At 27.7% G+C, this 19,201-nt stretch overlaps 2 protein-coding genes and 1 long non-coding RNA gene across 4 annotated transcripts; all 3 read right to left on the bottom strand.

Moving 5' to 3' along the window:
- Positions 1-451: 451 nt before the first annotated feature.
- Positions 452-1,078, bottom strand: LOC149512986 (uncharacterized). The gene is made up of 2 exons (XR_016331516.1): positions 804-1,078; positions 452-689 (listed from the first exon to the last, which is right to left on the bottom strand). It is a non-coding gene; the product is annotated as an uncharacterized LOC149512986 (long non-coding RNA).
- A 6,617-nt stretch (positions 1,079-7,695) lies between these two features.
- LOC111306320 (nuclear transcription factor Y subunit C-1-like) lies at positions 7,696-9,868 on the bottom strand. Its single transcript, XM_089750876.1, has 5 exons — positions 9,755-9,868; positions 9,507-9,603; positions 9,120-9,190; positions 8,528-8,722; positions 7,696-8,347 (listed from the first exon to the last, which is right to left on the bottom strand). The coding sequence occupies exons 1-5, from the start codon at positions 9,866-9,868 to the stop codon at positions 8,213-8,215; spliced, it is 612 nt and encodes a 203-aa protein (XP_089607002.1). The 3' UTR covers positions 7,696-8,212.
- A 3,099-nt stretch (positions 9,869-12,967) lies between these two features.
- LOC111306319 (zinc finger CCCH domain-containing protein 14-like) lies at positions 12,968-16,270 on the bottom strand. Of its 2 annotated transcripts, XM_022904217.2 has the most exons (3): positions 16,159-16,270; positions 15,135-15,807; positions 12,968-13,708 (listed from the first exon to the last, which is right to left on the bottom strand). In XM_022904217.2, the coding sequence occupies exons 2-3, from the start codon at positions 15,792-15,794 to the stop codon at positions 13,406-13,408; spliced, it is 963 nt and encodes a 320-aa protein (XP_022759952.1). In that variant the 5' UTR covers positions 15,795-15,807; positions 16,159-16,270; the 3' UTR covers positions 12,968-13,405. The 2 variants fall into 2 exon arrangements, with proteins under 2 accessions (XP_022759952.1, XP_089606753.1); XM_089750627.1 differs by lacking the exon at positions 16,159-16,270 and having other exon boundaries at positions 15,135-15,839.
- Between the last annotated feature and the right edge of the window lie 2,931 nt (positions 16,271-19,201).

Genomic DNA, 19,201 nt, shown 5'->3' with positions numbered 1-19,201 from the left:
ATCCCTCTTTTATTAGAGATGGGAATGGATAAAATATAAAACGAGTAAAACATCAATCATTTTTGTATTTTTTATATTATATTTATATGGTATAAGTATTTTAAATTTTTTTTCATCTTTATACCACTAAATATTTATTTTTTATAAATATAAATATTAACATATATTTAAATAAAAAATATTGATTTTAATTAATTTAAAATAAAATTTATTTATTACATATGTATATAAATATATATATATATGATGTAATATTATTATATTATCCGACTAAAAAAATTTAAAATTATATTCATCCCATCTTCAACCCAATATTAAATACATATTTTTTTTTATTAATTTTTTATTATTTACTAAATTCAAAAATTTTATTCTGAATGGTGAGGATTACCGAGGAAGTTACCAGCAAATTTTTTTCTTTCGTTTGGCAAAAAGAAAAGAAAAGCATAAATTCCTCCAAAAGGGTTAACATTGCTTAAACCTTGGTCAATATCTTATGCTTTTTTCAGTGAAAGGACATTTCTTCATTTTTTTTTTTTTTTTTACCTTCATCAATCATCACAAACATAAACAAAAACAAATTCAAAAAAAAAAAAAAAAGAACTGAAATGGCTGAATAATTGAACATTCTCCAGGTTTTCTTGTCAAGTTTCCCATAGATCGTTAGATCCCTCAAACCTAGAAGTAGCCTGGATTTAGTATAGCAAAACAGATGAGATCCAAAAAAGCTTAAAAATAATTTAAAAAAAAAGAAAAAACAGAAGCAACAATAAGAAGAAATTAAAGATTATATGAAGATATACCTTGTTGCATAGATGACGAAAGCACGAGAGATATACGCAAGGGAAAGGGAAAAGCCTCTGGAAATCATTGGAATGGGTGGTCTCGGGAAGAATATTTTATGGCTAAAACTTTGAAAAATAATCAAGTTAGCTTTTGATGATGATTCATCCCAAAGACCCCATTCCTGTAATTTCCAGTAGCTCAAATTTCCCTTTCCCTTCTTCTCTGATTTGATTGTCTCTTCTTTGCTCATCTGTTCTTAGAGAACCCGACTCAGTTGACTATCTGTTATGCATAGTTTGCTTTGAAGATTAATTAAGAAGAATTTTATATAACAATCCACCGAACAAGGATAGCTTTTGGTCTTTGCTAGGTAGTCCTTTTATGTTTGAGTACTTTGCTTCATACACACCTGTATTTTTATTATTTGCATTATGAGTTGCATAATTTTTTTTACAAAAAAAATCAATTTTTTTGATGCATAAGAAAACCATAAAGAAAAAGAAAGAGATTTTTGTTCAAAGTCAAAATTTTTATATCTTTTTAAGAATTCTTTAATTACTAGGCTAAGGAATTAAAGGATAAATTTTATTCTTTAAACACATGCTTAGTAAAACTCCACTTAGTTATTTTATTATTTCAAATTATTTGCTAAAACCTGATTTTTTTATAGGTATTAAAATTTTATTAACAATCATATAATCTATTAATATAATATTAATCTTTTAATTTTAATAATCAAATCTAATTCTTGACAACCTTCAATATAAATATATATATCATCTATCTATATATAAATATGTGAACTCTAAATAATAATAGTGAACAACCAAAATACTTTTAATAAAATTTTTGATAAATTTAAATTAAAATGGCTTTTTTATTATTAAATTTCTATTGAGATAATTTATAATTTGAACTATTTTATTATTAGACTTCTTAAAAAATGTAATTTAAACTCTTTTTATTATTATTATTAGACTTCTATTGAGTCAAAAAAAAAAAAAAGAATTTCACATTAAATACAAATACAAAAAAGAATTAATTATCCAAGCTCCATTAGAGAAAAGTGTTTGCAATATTAACAAGAAATCTTTTTTTTCACATCAATATCAAATTTTTTGCTATCTCTATATAGGTAAACTTTGCAAATTATACTAACTTTTAATTAAAGTTAGTTAATTTAATTATTTTTTCTTTGAATTTCAGAATGTTTAATGCTTAGGCACCTTTCATTGAATTAAATACAAATATACAATTATAACGAATGTTTGCAATACTTTTGTAGAATAAACTGATTAAAGACTTGGGAATTCGGAGAGCAAAGGTTTTGGCATTGTAGGGATGAAGATCAAGTGCATGAATCATCACAACAGCTTATTCAAGGTATATTTGCTTTTGCCACTAGCTTTGCAAGATCCATCAAAGAATTTAGTCTATCCAATTTTAGGCTTTTTCCATGCAACTTGAATAGGTTATTTTAACCAGTTCCTATGGAACAGTCGAACTAGGTTTTGTATCAATCTTAATTTAACATCTAAAAATATTGAGTAGTAGAAACAATAAAGTTAAAGGTCCTATCAATTATTTAGTCCAAAAAGTGTGGTTAGGATCTGCCAGTAGAGACATTTTCCTATAGTTGATTTAAGTTCCAAAGGTTTATAGAAATGGATCTTGAAATAAACATAAATGAGAGATTATTAGTTTGGACGATCATCATAAAAGATTCTTTAGAGCTTTCAGAGGCAGTTGTTTCATTTAATAACACAACAATTTATCCCTCTTGTTTTAGATTTTTAAAAAACTTCAATTAAGTTAAAAAATATCCTAAAAAACTCAAACTAAAAAAAATGAAGGCTGAATCATTAAATAACCAAAAGCATTTTGACTATTCTTTGTTAGATTCAAAAAATATAAAGAGATAGTTTTCACCTTATATAAAGATAGATCCACACAATGATAACCATTAGGAACAAAAAGCAAAATAGATTCCAAAAAAGCAAACTCCTCGATATTATTGCTCAAACTATATATGAATCCCCTTGATATGCCTATACAATTAGCAATGTCTGAGGAAGTGTCACCAGGTATTTGAAAGAAATATAATCAATAAACCCATGTTCATAAGTCTAATAAGAAGTTATAGTTGTGGAGTCATCCTACACTAGAAAAAAAAATATCTTAACGCAAAAGAATTAAACAAGATACAAACCTAAATCGCTACCAATTTTAAAAATGATAATACAAGATATGTAGTATTTACAATTTTCATTTAAATATAAATATCAAGAAACGTATGACCATGATTAGAGATTGAAAAAGAAGGAAAGGCTTGTAGGGGGCTACCATGTAATATATTACTAACATAGGAAGACTTAAAAGACATAGATGCTGGTGAAATAAAACAGAAAAGTAATGTAAATGAAATGAAGATAGAAGGCTAAATTACTATATATATTAGTGTGATTCTTATGAAAATCCATTTTCTTAGAAGCAATAATTATTCACATAAAGTTTTGCTTCAATAATCAATCATTTATATTTACATTTACATAATTCTTATGCATATTTAGAAGTCAGCAGAACATGATGTATGCTTCATCCATGATAAAATCTTTATTAATATTATTTATTGATTACATGATGATGACAATAGAAAGTAAAAGTAACTAGACTCCATCTATTGAAATTCCTTAATTAATGTCCTTCACAGATATTCACAATTTAAAAATCCTCCAAAATGAACCAATTCTCTAACTCTTTGTAATGCTTCCTCGAATAAATATAAACAACAGATTCTTTTAAAGATTAAAAATGACATTGTTGATGCACAAAACACCTATCAACATACATCATACATCTATTAGAGATGCATGCACAAGTTCACATTCATGCATTGCATATATATATATATATATATATATATATACTGTTAAATTAACAGCCATTGAAGGATATTTAATACTAAGTATGCCACTTGATAAGTACCAAACAAAAAAAAAGTTTTTACATTTTTACATCCTTAATCAGCAGATTTAGCATCATTCAAATTTATTGTTTATAAGGAATACGTTTTTCTTCTTATAGATAAAAAATCTACCCTACTAGCTTAAGAACATAAGTATATGTAAGTTCTAAAAATGCTCAGTAATGATACAAATTGATATACAATTATAAGAATATGCATAATGTCATTATCATTAAAAAGTTTAAATCAAGTTAGACATCAAACAGTATCTTTTAATGAAAACTTTTATATGATTTTTTGTATAAAACTTATTGATGTTTATTTTCTTGTCTTTTTATGTAAAAAATCTTCTCTTCTTTACAAAAAAGTGGTTAGCTCATCTCCATTGCAAAACTATTTGTTGATTGCTTGGAATTTCTTGTATCAAATTTGGCCAAAAACCAAGAAAAAAGGTTATGCATTGGTGAAGTCTTTTAAAGTGAAACAAAATTCATTGGAACATGACAAGATATCAAGGTTTATTTTGTTTTATTTTTTAAAATTATGTATTTTAATATTTATTTATAATAAAATTTATACATAACAATTTTTTCAAATAACATAAGTCAATCGATGAAAACAATAACGAAAGATTATCTTAAGCAAAAAAAAAAAGAGACAAAAGAATAACTGGTGATACATAGTTCTATCTTCTCCATATGACAAACAAGATTAGTTTTATATGATTTTTAAACGAAAAATATACAATTTTATTTATTTCAATTTTCTTTAGACTTAATATGAAACTATTTTATTAAGGGAAACATTGTACACTCTTTCATTTTTTCCATTACATCAATTGAAAAAAATTCCATGTTATAATTATTATGGTGCTAAAAAATTCCAATATGAGTCTCCATCATTTTGTTGTCAAACTAGTTAAGTGAAATTAGCTACCACTTTTATTCTAGAACAATTATATCATCTTTTTGCATCTCAAATTGAAAAAGCCATTGAATTTCGAAAGCACATTAAATCATACAATAGTATATTCTCATTCACATATTTTAGAGCTAGGTTAGATAAGGATCTTGCATCTTTAAGACAAGATATTTACATCTTTTAAGCATAAGGGTAAATATATCATGATATTCCAACATTAGTTCTAAAAGAAAATAATTTGTGTTATTTTTAGCTATACTTTTATAACACAGGTAATGAACTTCAAAATAGAATGAAAACACAATACAATAAAAATTTAAGTACAAAAGTTTCGAAGATAATAATAAAAATTCTAGAAGAAAATTTTTAGACCCAAGTTTTATGGAGATTAAAGGATATATCTTCTTTTGAGGATTTTGAAATTCATATTGCAGCAAATGTTACTCTAGATCAACGAATTATAATTGTCCATCTGTTGATCAAGTACCTTACTATTAAACTATTAAACTAAAACTAAATCAATAATAATATAATAGTAAATCATTCATAACTTAGTAATAAATTATTCATAAATTAGTAGTAATCAATGCTAATTTAATAGTAAATCGTTAATATTTTAGCAATATATCATTGATAATTGAATAGTAAATCACTAATAATATAATAATAAATCAATGATAATTCAATTGTCAATCATTGATCATTTTTTTTATACTTAAAATTAGTAGGAATTGAACCTTAGTTACCAACAAAAATGAAGTTGGAAATTTCATCTTGAAAAACTAAGATAAATCTACTACAAACCTATAAGAACCTATGCAATAAAAAGTTTAGTGAAAAAATTATAAATTTGAATTACACAATAATGTTATTATATAAAAAGAAAATTATCTTATACTAAAATCGAACCCGCGCCTTTCTACAAGAATTCGTTGTTAAAATATGATGATACAAATTTTATTAATGATTACTAAAAACATATCATAAGTTATCAGAAAGTTAATTATTAAAATTGCATCAACAAGTTACTAAAATTTTATCAGTGGTTATCAAAATTAATCATAAATTAGAAAACTAATATTGAAAGTTATTAAAATTGTATCGAATATTATCAAACTTTTATAAAAAATTTATCAAAATCAAAATTATATAAAAAGTTATCAAATTTTACTTATATTATACCAAAATCAAAATTAAATTCTTTTTATTTAACATTTATTATCATAGTATCAAAAAATTTTATTTATTAAAATGATTTTTTAAATTGTAGGAGATTTTCATCAAGTGTTACCTGTTGTTCCCTATGGTACAAGAGTAGAAACAGTTAATGTTAGTTTTGCAAAGTTTTATTTGTGGTGTAAGATGAAAAATTGAAATTGACACAAAATATGAGAGCAAGATTAGATCATGCCTTCAATGAGTTTTTGCTTCAAGTAGGAAATGGTTATGAACCTACAAAAAGTAATGACTTAATTCTTCTTCCAAAGGAAATGGTGATAAAATACAAGAATGATATAATTTCATATAGAAAATTGATTGACAACATCTTTCCTTTTCTTATAGAGAATGCTAGATCTAAAAAATATATGATGGAATGTGCAATTCTTGTAACAAAGAATGAGTATGTTGATAAATCCAATGCAAATTTGATAAACATATTCCCAAATATCATTGTCAATAAAAGTTAAATAATTGCTAATATTGCCATATTAATATTTATATAATATATATGACTAATTTTGATTATATATTTTTAGGTGAAAGTATAATATTCTATATCAACCAAGCATGGTGCAAAATTTGCATAAAATTCACTACAAAATCGGACTGAAGTAAGATCTTTCATTAAAACAGCATGTTATATACATAAAATAAGTATGTATTTTTTATTCTAATCAAATGAAATTCAAACTAATTTATATCATGTGAATAGGTACATGTTAAATATAGAGATCAGTGATGAAAATGAAAGTATTATACTTACTTTTATTTCGAGCTACAAAAACTCTCATTGGTTGTAAAATATCAAAATACCTCAAGTACTTAAATGATAAGGTAATGAATTATTTTTTGCATAATTGTAATTTAATTTAATTTAAAATATTATTTATAACGTTATTATTATTTAATTTTAGGAAGAAACAAAGAAAAGAAGAGAACCTGATTATTACAACAATCTAGTTTCAAGTCTAAATAAGGAATTTAAATTTTCAGTGCAAATAGATCAAAAACAAGAGTTTGAATGAGTTAAACTACAATTGATTGCCCCGAAAATATAAAAAATTAAAGATAAAAGTTCACCAACAAAAAAAAAAATGAAAGCTTGTGAAAAAACAAAAAGCAAAAAAAAAAAAAAAAAGAAAATGTTCAATCCAATTTGACTATAACAAAAAATAATCCTCTAAAAAAACAAAATGAAAACAAAAATAAAAATGAAAAGGACGAAGATGACGACCATAGAGTGAAAACTTCAAAAAAAAAGTTTATCAATGAAAAGATCAAAATAGAGATAAATATTTATTTTTTATGGAACTTCTTTTTGAGCTTTTTTATATTTTTTTTTAATTTTAAATTTTATTAATGATTAATGTAATTTAATTATATAAAATTATTAAAAGTAAATTATTGTTATATTATATTTTAATTGACTATCACGTGCATAGCACATAGTCAAAAACTTGTATATATATGTAGACAAGATGAACTTCGAGCTTCATGCACTGTTTCTTGTGAGGTACTTAGAAAAAGGGCATCCTTCTAAACACAGAAAGTATTGTTTGGTATTACAGTTACTTATACTAGTAAAAAATCACTCATTAGACTTGTTAAATGAAAATGGTTTATGAAATAAAAAATTAAATTATAAAGTCACAATCTCACGTTGGCTAATTGTAATGACACAATATGTTATATAAGAATAAATATAAAATACTTTTTGTGAGTGAGATAAAATCGTAAAATTTTTAAATTTGTACAAATAATATCTTATAAATTAAATCCATATTACCACATAAAAATTTATAATATAATTTTCTAATTAGAAGATGTATGCAATTTCTATTGATGCAGTTGTCCAAGTTTCTTTGAACTGTTTTAAAAGACTGAGAAAGATGTTTTATATTCATTCAAAGAAGATGAAAATATTTATCACAAAGCAAGGAAGAAATGTTTCAATAAAGTTGATGATGTTATGCAAAATCATGCTGTTGTCTGATAACATCTACCACATCTTTTTATTTAAAAAAAAAAAAAAAGAAAAGGAAAATCCAAAAGCCATCATACAAAAGATAAGTCTCCAATTATTCATTTATTTTTATATATTGTTATAAGATAGAACCACAATCTTTAACTAGCTGCAGATTACATTTTTCTCTTGTTACTGATTCACTGCATAAACAAATACCTTAATTGAACTCATCATAGGACATTGGGGGCTTAATCATGAGTTGCTGAACTTCTGGACTCCTCATAACCAGCTTCTAGAAAAGGATATCAAAAACAAACATGTGCTAAGTAGAATTATACAACAATTTTCTAACTTCAATACGAAATGAACAATAAATCAAATAATCGTTTTTTGGCTCTAATACTCACAGCATTCATGTTCAACACAGGAAACTGCAGTTGATTAACAGGATGACACTCATTTTCCTCTGGAAATTTTCCATTATCATCCTAGAAAAATTCATTCATAGTATTGAAATCATGCTCTTTAATTTCGCCCTTCCAAAGAATTTGATACGGAGCATCAAAAATCATGCAAGTTTGGCTAATTGCATCTCTAGTTTTGTAGCATTGGATGTGCTGTACTATGTACTGAATCAATTAGTTTTGTTAAAGAGAAAGAAAGAAGACCTTATGGTTAATCAATGGGACGATATCAACCAAGAAATCGAGTGCCTTCTCTTGCCTTATAGCCCTGGCAATGTCACATCGCTGCAGGGTTCGACGTTTACCTTCCTCAGTTTGCAGCCACGCACGAAGGGTTAGCTCCATAATGAAGAGCTCACACGCCTTGGAGAAAAAGACAAGAGTGTCTGCACTGATCATCTAGTGCAACATGTTAAATATAAGTAACAAGGTCCACGATTGTGTAAATAAAACAAAATGTTAGCATTTACCCCTTTAAGGCCATGAATAAATATCACTACTCATCTGTCATCATCAAAATCAAATCAAATTTCATTTGTTTTTTTCTCTTCTTTTCTGAATCCTTGTTTGATCATTGATGTATGACATCTTTCAAGCTTTTCTATCTGATTTACTACATATCTGTCTATGTAATAAACTCATTCAATATCTGTACAGAATTAGATGTTTGTATAGGATTTGATTATGGCTTGATATATATGAAATCCCCTATAGGAAACTTATGGCTTGATATGAAGAATAATGTATCTATCAAAGTTGAAAATGAAGGATAAAATCAGATCAATTTGTAATAAACCTTCACATCTTTATCAGATTTCATAATCCTCTTGATCCTTGCTAGAGGTAGCTGATGGTGGCTCTTGAAAACTAAAATTCAGCACAAAAGCAAACATACACAGCAATCAGTGGAAAAAGAAATAAAAGAATAAAATAAAAAGGGGAAAGGTAAATAAAATTGACTGCAATGGAAGACATAATACAGCATATTAGTGCCCTTCATTCGTTTCACACTCAAAAAGAACCTATGCTTGAGGTTTTCTTATTTCTGTTATGTTCTTAGTCATATCTATATATATATATATATATATATATGTATCAGACAAATCAAATTTATACAATGTAATCTGACAAATCTATATATACTAAAGATGCAGAAACTGAGATAAATTGATAAATAAGGGACCTGATATGTTATGAATCTCCATCATTTGTTGGTACCAGAACAACTCTAAATTGCGCTTCTGAAGCAGAAGAAGTGAGTGCTTCACTTCTTCACCGTCCTTCACATAAGGAGCCCCAAACAAAAAAAGAAGATTATAATGAATAATGAGGATAGTATACATAAATCAAATATGATCTTCATATAGGCAAAAAAAAAAAAAGGTATTATATACAAGAACAGAATTGATCAGGGTGGAGTATGAGCTTCACCTCCTTGGAAGGCTGGTGAAAAGGCAACATGAAAGAAGTCATTGGCATGAAGTTATGAATCTGAGGAGAAGAGGTTGCAGAAGGAGTGAACTCCATAGATTGATTCAAGTCCATGGCTCATGTCAAGACTCAAGGGATAGTCCCTTAAATAGTGAGTGAGGGTGATACATAAAAGCGAAGTGGAAAGGTAAGTGAATACTTTAAGGCAACAAGCAATAATTTTTAGTGCAGGCTGAGGAATTAGCATTAAGTGTGTGGTAATGTTGAGCTAATTTAACCATGTATAGCGTCACTTTAAAGTAAGAATGGGCAGTGCACAGGGAAGGTTATTAACATTACTTCTCACCAAAACCTGTAATGAACTTGCCCAGTAAGGAAAATTTATAACTTACATGTAGAATCACAAGCTACAAATCTGTTTATAGAATCACATCTGTATTCTATACTCAAAATTTGAATTCTAAACTCACTGATTATCAGTACACGCGCTTGTTATGATTGCACTTGCTTCAACAAAGATGAATGTGCGTTTTGTATTGCTTTTGACCTCCATATAATTAATTAGCTTAGTTGTTTTAACTCAAAATCCGTTGAAGGAACAAGTTCTTTTTATTAATAGAACAGGACAAGACGTGCACAGAAGGTAACGTCAGATTCAGGTTGAAATATAGATGTTTTCATGGTGTTGAGCAAAACAGGCAATTGAGGCTGTCCATAAATTCAATATTGTCTGTCATAGTTTCATATTAGCAATTACTAATACTGGTTTTTTCCCTTCTGGTGTGATTAATGTGATGTTGTTTGCAAGTCATTTAATTATTATTGAATGGCAGAAGAATCTGATTCCTCTAAGCCTACCTGGAGTCTGTCATCTGAGTTGGCCTGGAAAAGTTGAGCACCTTCTGGAGTAAACTTCAGTTTAAGGATATCTACCATTAGATTAAATTCATGTTGCTTCACTTGTATGGTATGTTAGACCAGTGAGAAAACAGAAGCCAGTTGATCTCCAGGTGTGGGGATTAGCTTTCATCCTTAAAAACTGCAAAAACTGATTTTTTCCGCTCAATTGATTGAAGTTTAGTTTTCCATTACCAGGTATGTGGACGCTGTGTGCGGCCAAACCAGAAGCAGTTAAATACCAGTTCATTTTTTTTTCTTTTGTGTGAATTCATTGAGATGATGTCAAGAATTCTTGATTCTCTCAATAATTAAAGTTTCTGCTATTAATAAATGCAGATTTTCATTCAGGCAAAAGCAGGAAGAACTTGCTACAGTAGAAACAAAAAGGAGTTTTATAGCTACATCAACTTGCTAAGATCTTCAAATCCATGCTCCCAAACTACCATTGAGCATGCTCTAACATATGCTGCTGTTTGATTGAAAATAACAATAATTTCTACATGACCCGTAGCTGTGTACTTCTTCACATTCCAAGCAATCAATTGTATAGTCCATTCAACATACTGCATTCCATTCAATTGGACATTCCAAGCAATTGTTTCATGTTTGATCCTTTCTACTTACTGCATACGGGTGTTTACATCTAAAATTTAAGAAGGGGAAAGATGGATTTCGCTGTCTGAACTTTCTGATCCATGTTTCTGATCGACAACAAGCAACACTAGTGTATATGCAGTGAATTTAAAGGCAGAATCATCATTTACAAAATATTTAAATAACAGTTCCATTTGCTACATAAATTTCTATTAGGTTTAGAACCATTTATATTTTCTTGCATATATGCGCTGCCAACAGCCTTGCGGTTGGCCGTTTAGTGTTCAATGATCAGGATTCACTCTCTCGCCGTGTCAAGTATAAAAAAAAAAAAAAAAAATGATATATGCTAAACTTTTCTCAAAGATTTTAACCTTTAATCTTACACCCAAAAGTAAAAATAAAAATAAAAGGTTAATTTAAAATTAATATCAGACACTTAAATTATGTTGAAATGTTCAATTTGGTACCAATTAATTTAATACAACTTTGATTATGTTAGCATATGTAAATTTGCATTTGCTTTTTTCAAGCTTTGAACATTGTAAGGGGGAGTTTTTCTTAATTTAGATGAGCTGATCGTCAATAATTTTTTTTCCTTCCACCAAACTAAAGAAAACAGACAAAAAATATATATATACGAAACATAGCTGGCGATATTCATTTACGTGGAGAAACATATGGACAGTCAGAAATGCTGCTAAGCAAGGTCTTCAATGGAGGGTTGGTGATGGGAACAAAATAAGGATTTGGCAAGACAAATGGATTTCCTCGGATGCAATGCTAGGTCCATGTGTCACATGACCATTATTCTCTCTCAGCAAAACTAGATTACTGAGGTTTGTAGTACCAATGCTTATATTCTCAGCGATTTTTCTTTCTGATGTGGGATTGAAACAGCCCGCTTACTCCCTTCGACTGCTTGGCATGACATATGTACTGATCAAAGACTGATGCAAGAGTGGCTGACCTGATTGATCCTGATCCAAGATGCTGGAGAGATAAGCTGGTCTAGAAGGTGCTTTCAACAGAGGATGCTGAGATGATTTGTTCTATCCCGCTGATAGCGGTGGATGCAAATGCTATAGTAGAATGTGTATGGAGACTTCCAAAGATTGAAAAACAAAAAAATTAAAAAAAAAAGTTATGGACACCTCAAAATTTTTCCTGGATATTCTCAGAATTTTAAGTTGAACGCATCTTTATTAACTTTCTAATACTCCACTCACTTTCACCATCCAATATCCAATTAAAACTCACAGCCAACCAACACCCAACAAGATATCCACGGCAACAATTGGATACTTGGAGAAAAAATCCTGAATCTGCCGCTGCCAGTTGAGCAGGATGGTGCAACCCGATGAACTCATATGGAGATTTGAAAAGAATGGGGAGTATGTTGTGAGGAGTGCCTCATATGATTAATCTCGGTCGTGGCAATCAGTCTGGAGCAAGTCTGGAAAATTGAAATGCAAATGATTCATTTTGGCACAAGCTATGGAGATCGGGTGTTCCAAACAAGATCATAGTATTTGGCTGGAAATTGAATCATGGTATCATCCCTGTTTATAAAAATCTTACAAAAAAGAAATATTATGTAAGGTGCGGCCAACAGGTAGAAACCGTAACGCATGCAATCAAAAGCTGTGATGATGCAAAGGAAACATGGAGAAAGTATTGATCAAGGCAAAATGTTGACAATTTATAATACTTTAACTAACTTGAATTGAAAGTCGCACACTGCCACCAAACAACATCATCATTGCAAACGTTCAAGTTTGTTGTTTTGGTTGGTCTTCTTCCATTTTTTTTTTGTTTTTTGTTTGGCATTTCTGTTGTACATTTGCAGTGTACTTTTATCAAAAGAATTATTTTTTTTATATCACTTGCCTCAATTCAAGTCCTAAAAATGGTTAAACAAAATTTGCATGTGATACATTGATCATCACGTCCTCTTATATATAAACAATTCTCGTACATAACATACAATTAATAAAACAGTAGATATCACACATTACTTCGGTATGTAACCCCATTTATCACAAAAAATTATTGGATTATTATAATTAAGACTTTGAACCCTACTACTTTCTTGCAGATACTTCTGATTTTATTAGCATCAAAATATTTACAGTTCTATGAGCCGAATAATTTGAATTAACGCGAAATTAGTAGTTGTTCGTGTTCAGTAAGAGAGTGACGGAAGTGACACCTGTGGCCATACGGACAGGTCTCGCCGGCAAGGACCATCCGACAAACCTCGGTTTTGTACCTTGGATGCCTAATAACAGGACGTAGCTCTGTGATGCCATGGGCAAACTGGCAATGGTCGCCGTAGGGGCATGTGCCGGTCTCCTGCCATTTGTTGCACAGCTCTGTCTTAACCGTTCCTTGATTGTGTACATCGAATTCAATTGCCTTGTCTTCTCTTCTTGACTCAGATGGCACATACACCTGCGGCTGCATATTAATTTGACAAAGTTATGATATATTTCCTATTAAAACCGTGCAAATACAAGAAGAATCATACACAACATATATGTTTAAAGAGAAAATCAACTTAATGAATTGTTGAATGCTAATATTTGTAATTATATTTTAAAATTAAATTATAATTATATATAATAAAATATTCTCATGCTTGACTTTGGAAAATCTGAACCAGGGCATAGTCTGTGAGAAAGATCTAAGATTATATATTATAACTCAAGTATATATATAAAATCCATAATCAAATCTCATTCTACTCATTTTTTGAGCTCAGTAGAAGTGGCACAACGGCTTAACTATATTACTATATATTAAAAGAATATGCTTAAATATGGTTCAGTACAATTCTTAAATATGCTACAATTACTAGGTTTTAATACTATTTATTACCAAAAACTGAACCTTGTAAATTAACATCAGTCACAATAGTAAGCAATTTTGCCTCTTTACATCTTTTATACTCAAATTGATAAAATAAAAGAATACCAAGTACTTTTTCTCCCAATATACAATTGCTTTCTGTATCATATGTATTTAACAATCAAAATAAATTAACAAGACCTGAACCAATGTTTGGGTGTTTTTTTTTTTTTTTTCAAAAAAAAAAGTTCAAATTCCATTTATATATATATATATATATATATATATATATATATATGTGTGTGTATAAAACAAAACCTTTTGTTTTGTTACTCTTCAAAGAGAACCGAATGTATGGTTCAAATCTCCTATGTTGGCCCTTATAACTAGAGGCAGCAATCGAGGGGTAAGCTTGGATTAGGTCATTTTAAGTTTTAGGTTGTTTTGGGTTTGAATATATTTAAGTTTGGGACATTTTGAGTATAAGTTAGTTTAGGTTAGGTCATTTTTCAAATTTATGGAAGATTTAATCATTTTAGCCTTTTCTAATTCAAATTGAGTTTGAGTTCGGATTTATTTTACTTGGTTTGGGTTTAATTTTTTTTTTTAATTAGGTTCGAATGAATTTGAGTTCAAGCTTTCTAAAATAAATTTTCATGATCGAATTTATTTTACAACCTATAATAATTTCATCATATGAATAATTTATCAAAAAATACTTGCATAATTTGATATTTATCTAAATAAATTTAAAAATAACCAAAATATATCATAATTTTTAAAATCTCTAAAAAACAAAATACTAACAATTATTATTTAAAATATCATAGTAAAATCAATTTTCTAATAAAAGAATATTTTTTAATTTAAATATTTGAGACTAAATACGAGAAATTAGAGTCTAATTACATAATTATGCATTATTCCATTAATTCTCAATCTTTTCAAAAAAGAGAAAAGACTTATGTAATAGAAGAACCTATATATTAATAAATAATTTCTCTCCTTCACAGGCATTGGAAAAACACTAACTCACCGACGGGTTTACGACTCGCTGCCGGTTGCTCGAACCTTGCTGTTGGTTGACGTTAAGATAACCACTTGACCTCACTGAAACGCTCTTCGGCAGTGAACTCCTCTGCGCGCTGTTATTCCTCCTCTCCCACCTTTTCACGCTCAAATCCGGCAGTTCTTCACATTGGAGGTTTCGATTATCCGTGGCAGCTTGGGACGACAGGCTTAAAAGCTTGATCAACTCAATGTTGGCCACCCGAAGATCGCTATTCTCATTACGCAGCGTTTCGATCTCTCTGATGAGATTTTGGAGGCGAGAACGGCACAGGTCGTAGTGGTCACATAGTTGCTGATACTCGAGAACGAGATGAGCCTGGTTGAGGCGGTGCTCGGTGGCAATGACGTCAGATGTGACCTTGAGATTAAGGTGGAGGTCATCCGAGGAAGAGCAACAGGAAGGTGGGAGGGAAAGGGAAAGAGGGAGAGCAGATTTTGGTGGGAAAATGAAGTTGTACATTGAAGAGAAGTCCATAGCTATATCTTGTTGGTAATATTGGTGGTGGTTTTGAAGTGGAGATGGCGGGGGTGATACATAGTTTTGGCTGTCCACGGTGGTGGACGAGGTGGCGGTGGGGGCGGAGGTTGTATTCCGATTGGAAGATGGAGCTGTTGGTTTCTCCATGATGAATATCTTGCTGCACTAGGTTCAAGCAAAAGCAAGCATCAAAATAGAAAATAAATAACATTTTAGACAAGAAAAAAATTGAATAACAAGTGAATAATTTCTCTTTTCCTCAAAAGAAAAATGAAATCAACTACTCGATTTTTACGAGTACAAATACAAAAGATCAATTTAGATTTTCAATGATTGAATTTTTACAGAAAAACTTAAAATTTGACCAACAGTCATTTAATACGTTGATAATATGTCGAAAAATATTATTAAAAATTAAACCCTGATTGGTTCAAATATAAAAACAAACAAAAAAAACCAAATTTGAGTTTTGATAAGATGCATAAATTGATCAATTTTAGTTAATTTGTACCTTGGATTTTCCAATTTAGAAGGAGGAACACTCGAAAATCCTTGAATTGGGGCCAAAATTTTCCCAACAAGGAACCTTAATTATAAAAGAATAGTGAAACAGTTGTCGTAGAAGAAAGAAAAGGTGAGAAATAAATAATGGGGACAAAATCTAGACATATAATATTTATATGGGAATTTAGTTAGAGAGGTGAGTGAGGAAAAAGTGTTTGGTTGGGGGGGAATGTTTTGGCGTGGTAAGAAAGAATGTGAGTTGGAGAATAGATGGGATTGGGAAAGGGAAGGGGAAGTGGTTTGGAGGGATTTTGTTTCCATATTTGTTTACTATAATGAGTTAGCTAAGATTAAGAGATGCTTTCTTCAAAGTCATTTTTTAAGTAAGGTTAATCATTATTATTATTATTATTATTTGTCTATGTGTTTGTTGCTTCTATTTCACAGCTTTAACTAACCATGGCCCCTCTTCAATCAAGATATATTGCCTAATATCTTGTTATATAGCCAACAACCACTACCACTATTCAACTCTAAGCTCTATTTTTTTTCCCTTAATTTTCTAGATTTTAAATTGGATGTAATTTTTTTTATATAAAAAATTCGTAATTTATAGATAGAAGAATGATATTTTTTAGAACAAAAAAAAGAAACAACTGCAATTATTTTAGCAAATTGTGTTCTACTATTAGGTTTAGATTTTAATCGTTTTATATAATATATATTTATATAATTATATGTTTTCGCTAGCTTTTAATGGAGCCTTCTTAATTACGTTAAATCATGTCTTCATTTCGGGGAAGATGATCACATCAAAATTAATTCACGTTTCCCGTTGAATTCTTTTTCTTATTATTGAGAGTTGCGATGTTGTTATCATATGGTATTAATTTAGTGAACTCTTTTTTTTTTTTTAATTTTTAAGAATAGGCGTTGGGTCATTTCTTGCCCGTATAGCCGCCAACAACAAATCGATGTTTTTATATTAGAGAAAAACGGCACACGAATCACTTGTGCACTATATTATTGACAATTTTGGTCAGAAAGAAGAGAAAATAAAAGAATATTATAGAATACCCTTTTTTTTTTATGTAATAAGCCCAAAGCCCAATTTCACGAGCATGAAGATAAGGACAAAGATGTAAATTAATTGGCTAAAATCTTCCAGGATGTAATGACACGTTTAGTTTGCTTGCGAAATGAAATAAAAAGAGAATGGAATTAATAATTTGTGAAAACAAAAATTAGGAGGAATAAAATAAAATATATATTATGAAGTTTCGCTGAATAATTGTGGAATTAGTATTAATAATTTGATTAGTTCTAAAAAATTAGATGAAATTTATCTAAAAGATCATTTTACCCTTGTAATTTATTATCACAATTATTAATTATTAAAATGAATAACATATTAATAATTATATATTTAAATAATTATATATTATTAAGTAATATTAAATATTAATATTTTAATTAAGATTAATTTCATAAAATTAGAAATTAGTTTAATAAAAATTAAATATTAATTTAATCATATTATATATTAATTAATAATATTCAATATTAATTTAATATTATTAAATTTTAATTTCATAAAATTAACTATTATTTAATAATATTAAATATTATTGAACAATATTAATTCTTAGTTTAACAATATTAAAAATTCAATTTAATAATAGTAAATATTTTAGTAATATTTATATTAAATATTAATATTAATAATATTTTAATATTAAGTATTAAATTTTAATTTTAATAAATTTTTAATTTTAATTATTATATTATTTATATTTTTAATATTAATTGTTAATTTAAAATAATTTAATATTATTTAACAAAATTTTGTAATATTTTAATATTATTTTAATATTATAAATTTATCAATTTTTAAAAATGTTAATATAAACTGAATAAATAATAATATTTTAATACCAAATATTATTTTAATAATATTTTAATATTTAGTATTATTTGAATAATATTTTATACTAAATATTAATTTAGTTACTATTTTCATATTTAATATTGCTTTAATATTATTTAATATTTAATATATTTTAGTAATGTTTGAATATTAAGTATTATTTTAATAGTTTTTCATTATTTTAATATTAACTTAATAATATTTTAATATTATTCAACTAATATTATCATATTTTCTTATTATTTTAATATTATTTAAGTATACACTATTATTTAATAATTTTTTATAATATTTAATATTAAGTTATAGGGAAATGATCATATCCACAACTTAAAAATTAGTGAAAGTTTTCACTACTTTATCTAATGGTGATAAATGCACTATCAACTAAATATATAGTTGAAATTTAATAATTTTAAATTAAATATAAAATAAATAAAAATTAATTAAAAAGATAAATATAATTCAAACAAATATTCATCATAGATTTAATTGAAAGCGCATTTATTACCCTTAGAGGACATTTGATTCAGGAAAAATAATTTTCCTCCGAAATTTACTTTTTGTAATTTAATTTCTTGGTTTGGTTCATTAGAATGTGATTATTACGATTTTTTTTAGAATGTGATTACTAAGATTTTTAAGATTTCCAATAGTATCAAAAAGTGAAAAAGTAGGGTGAATTAAAAACTCTCTTTTCTCTAAAATTTTTTTCAGATTCCAAAAAGAAAGTAAAATTTTTTCTCCACTTGCCCTCATTTGATTGCATTTTTAGATTATATTAACAACATTATTTATCTTTAAAATGCAGTCCTTGTTGAAAATATGAAAAAAAAACTATTTTTCATAATCCAACAAAAATGATATTTTTAAAATAAAATGTGTGGCTTTTGTTAAAAATATGAAAAATATTTATTTTTCAGAATTTAACAAAAATGATATTTTTAAGATAAAAATATAATTTTTATTGAAAAGATAAATTTTTTTACGATAAAAACGCAATCTTTATTGTAAATATGAAAACAATATTTTTCAGAATTCAATAAAGACAATATTCTAAAATAAAAAATGCAGTCTTTATTGAAAAAACGTTGTTTCTAAGATAAAAAAAAATAGTTTTTGT

This window comes from Durio zibethinus, chromosome 21 (genome assembly GCF_047325235.1).
Source record: "Durio zibethinus cultivar Kanyao isolate XHJ-2024 chromosome 21, ASM4732523v1, whole genome shotgun sequence".
Lineage (NCBI taxonomy): Eukaryota > Viridiplantae > Streptophyta > Magnoliopsida > Malvales > Malvaceae > Durio > Durio zibethinus.
This window is presented reverse-complemented; position numbering and strand designations above follow the sequence as displayed.

What these genes read in the sequence shown, in the direction of transcription:
- LOC111306319 (XM_022904217.2), bottom strand. Translation starts at nt 15,794, where the DNA reads ATGGAGAAACCAACAGCTCCATCTTCCAATCGGAATACAACCTCCGCC. An exon ending in AGCGAGTCGTAAACCCGTCG is followed by an intron (nt 13,709 to 15,134) that starts GTGAGTTAGTGT and finishes ATTAATATGCAG; the next exon opens with CCGCAGGTGTATGTGCCATC.
- LOC111306320 (XM_089750876.1), bottom strand. Translation starts at nt 9,868, where the DNA reads ATGGACTTGAATCAATCTATGGAGTTCACTCCTTCTGCAACCTCTTCT. An exon ending in AATCTGATAAAGATGTGAAG is followed by an intron (nt 8,723 to 9,119) that starts GTTTATTACAAA and finishes ATGTTGCACTAG; the next exon opens with ATGATCAGTGCAGACACTCT. An exon ending in TCCCATTGATTAACCATAAG is followed by an intron (nt 8,348 to 8,527) that starts GTCTTCTTTCTT and finishes GAATTTTTCTAG; the next exon opens with GATGATAATGGAAAATTTCC.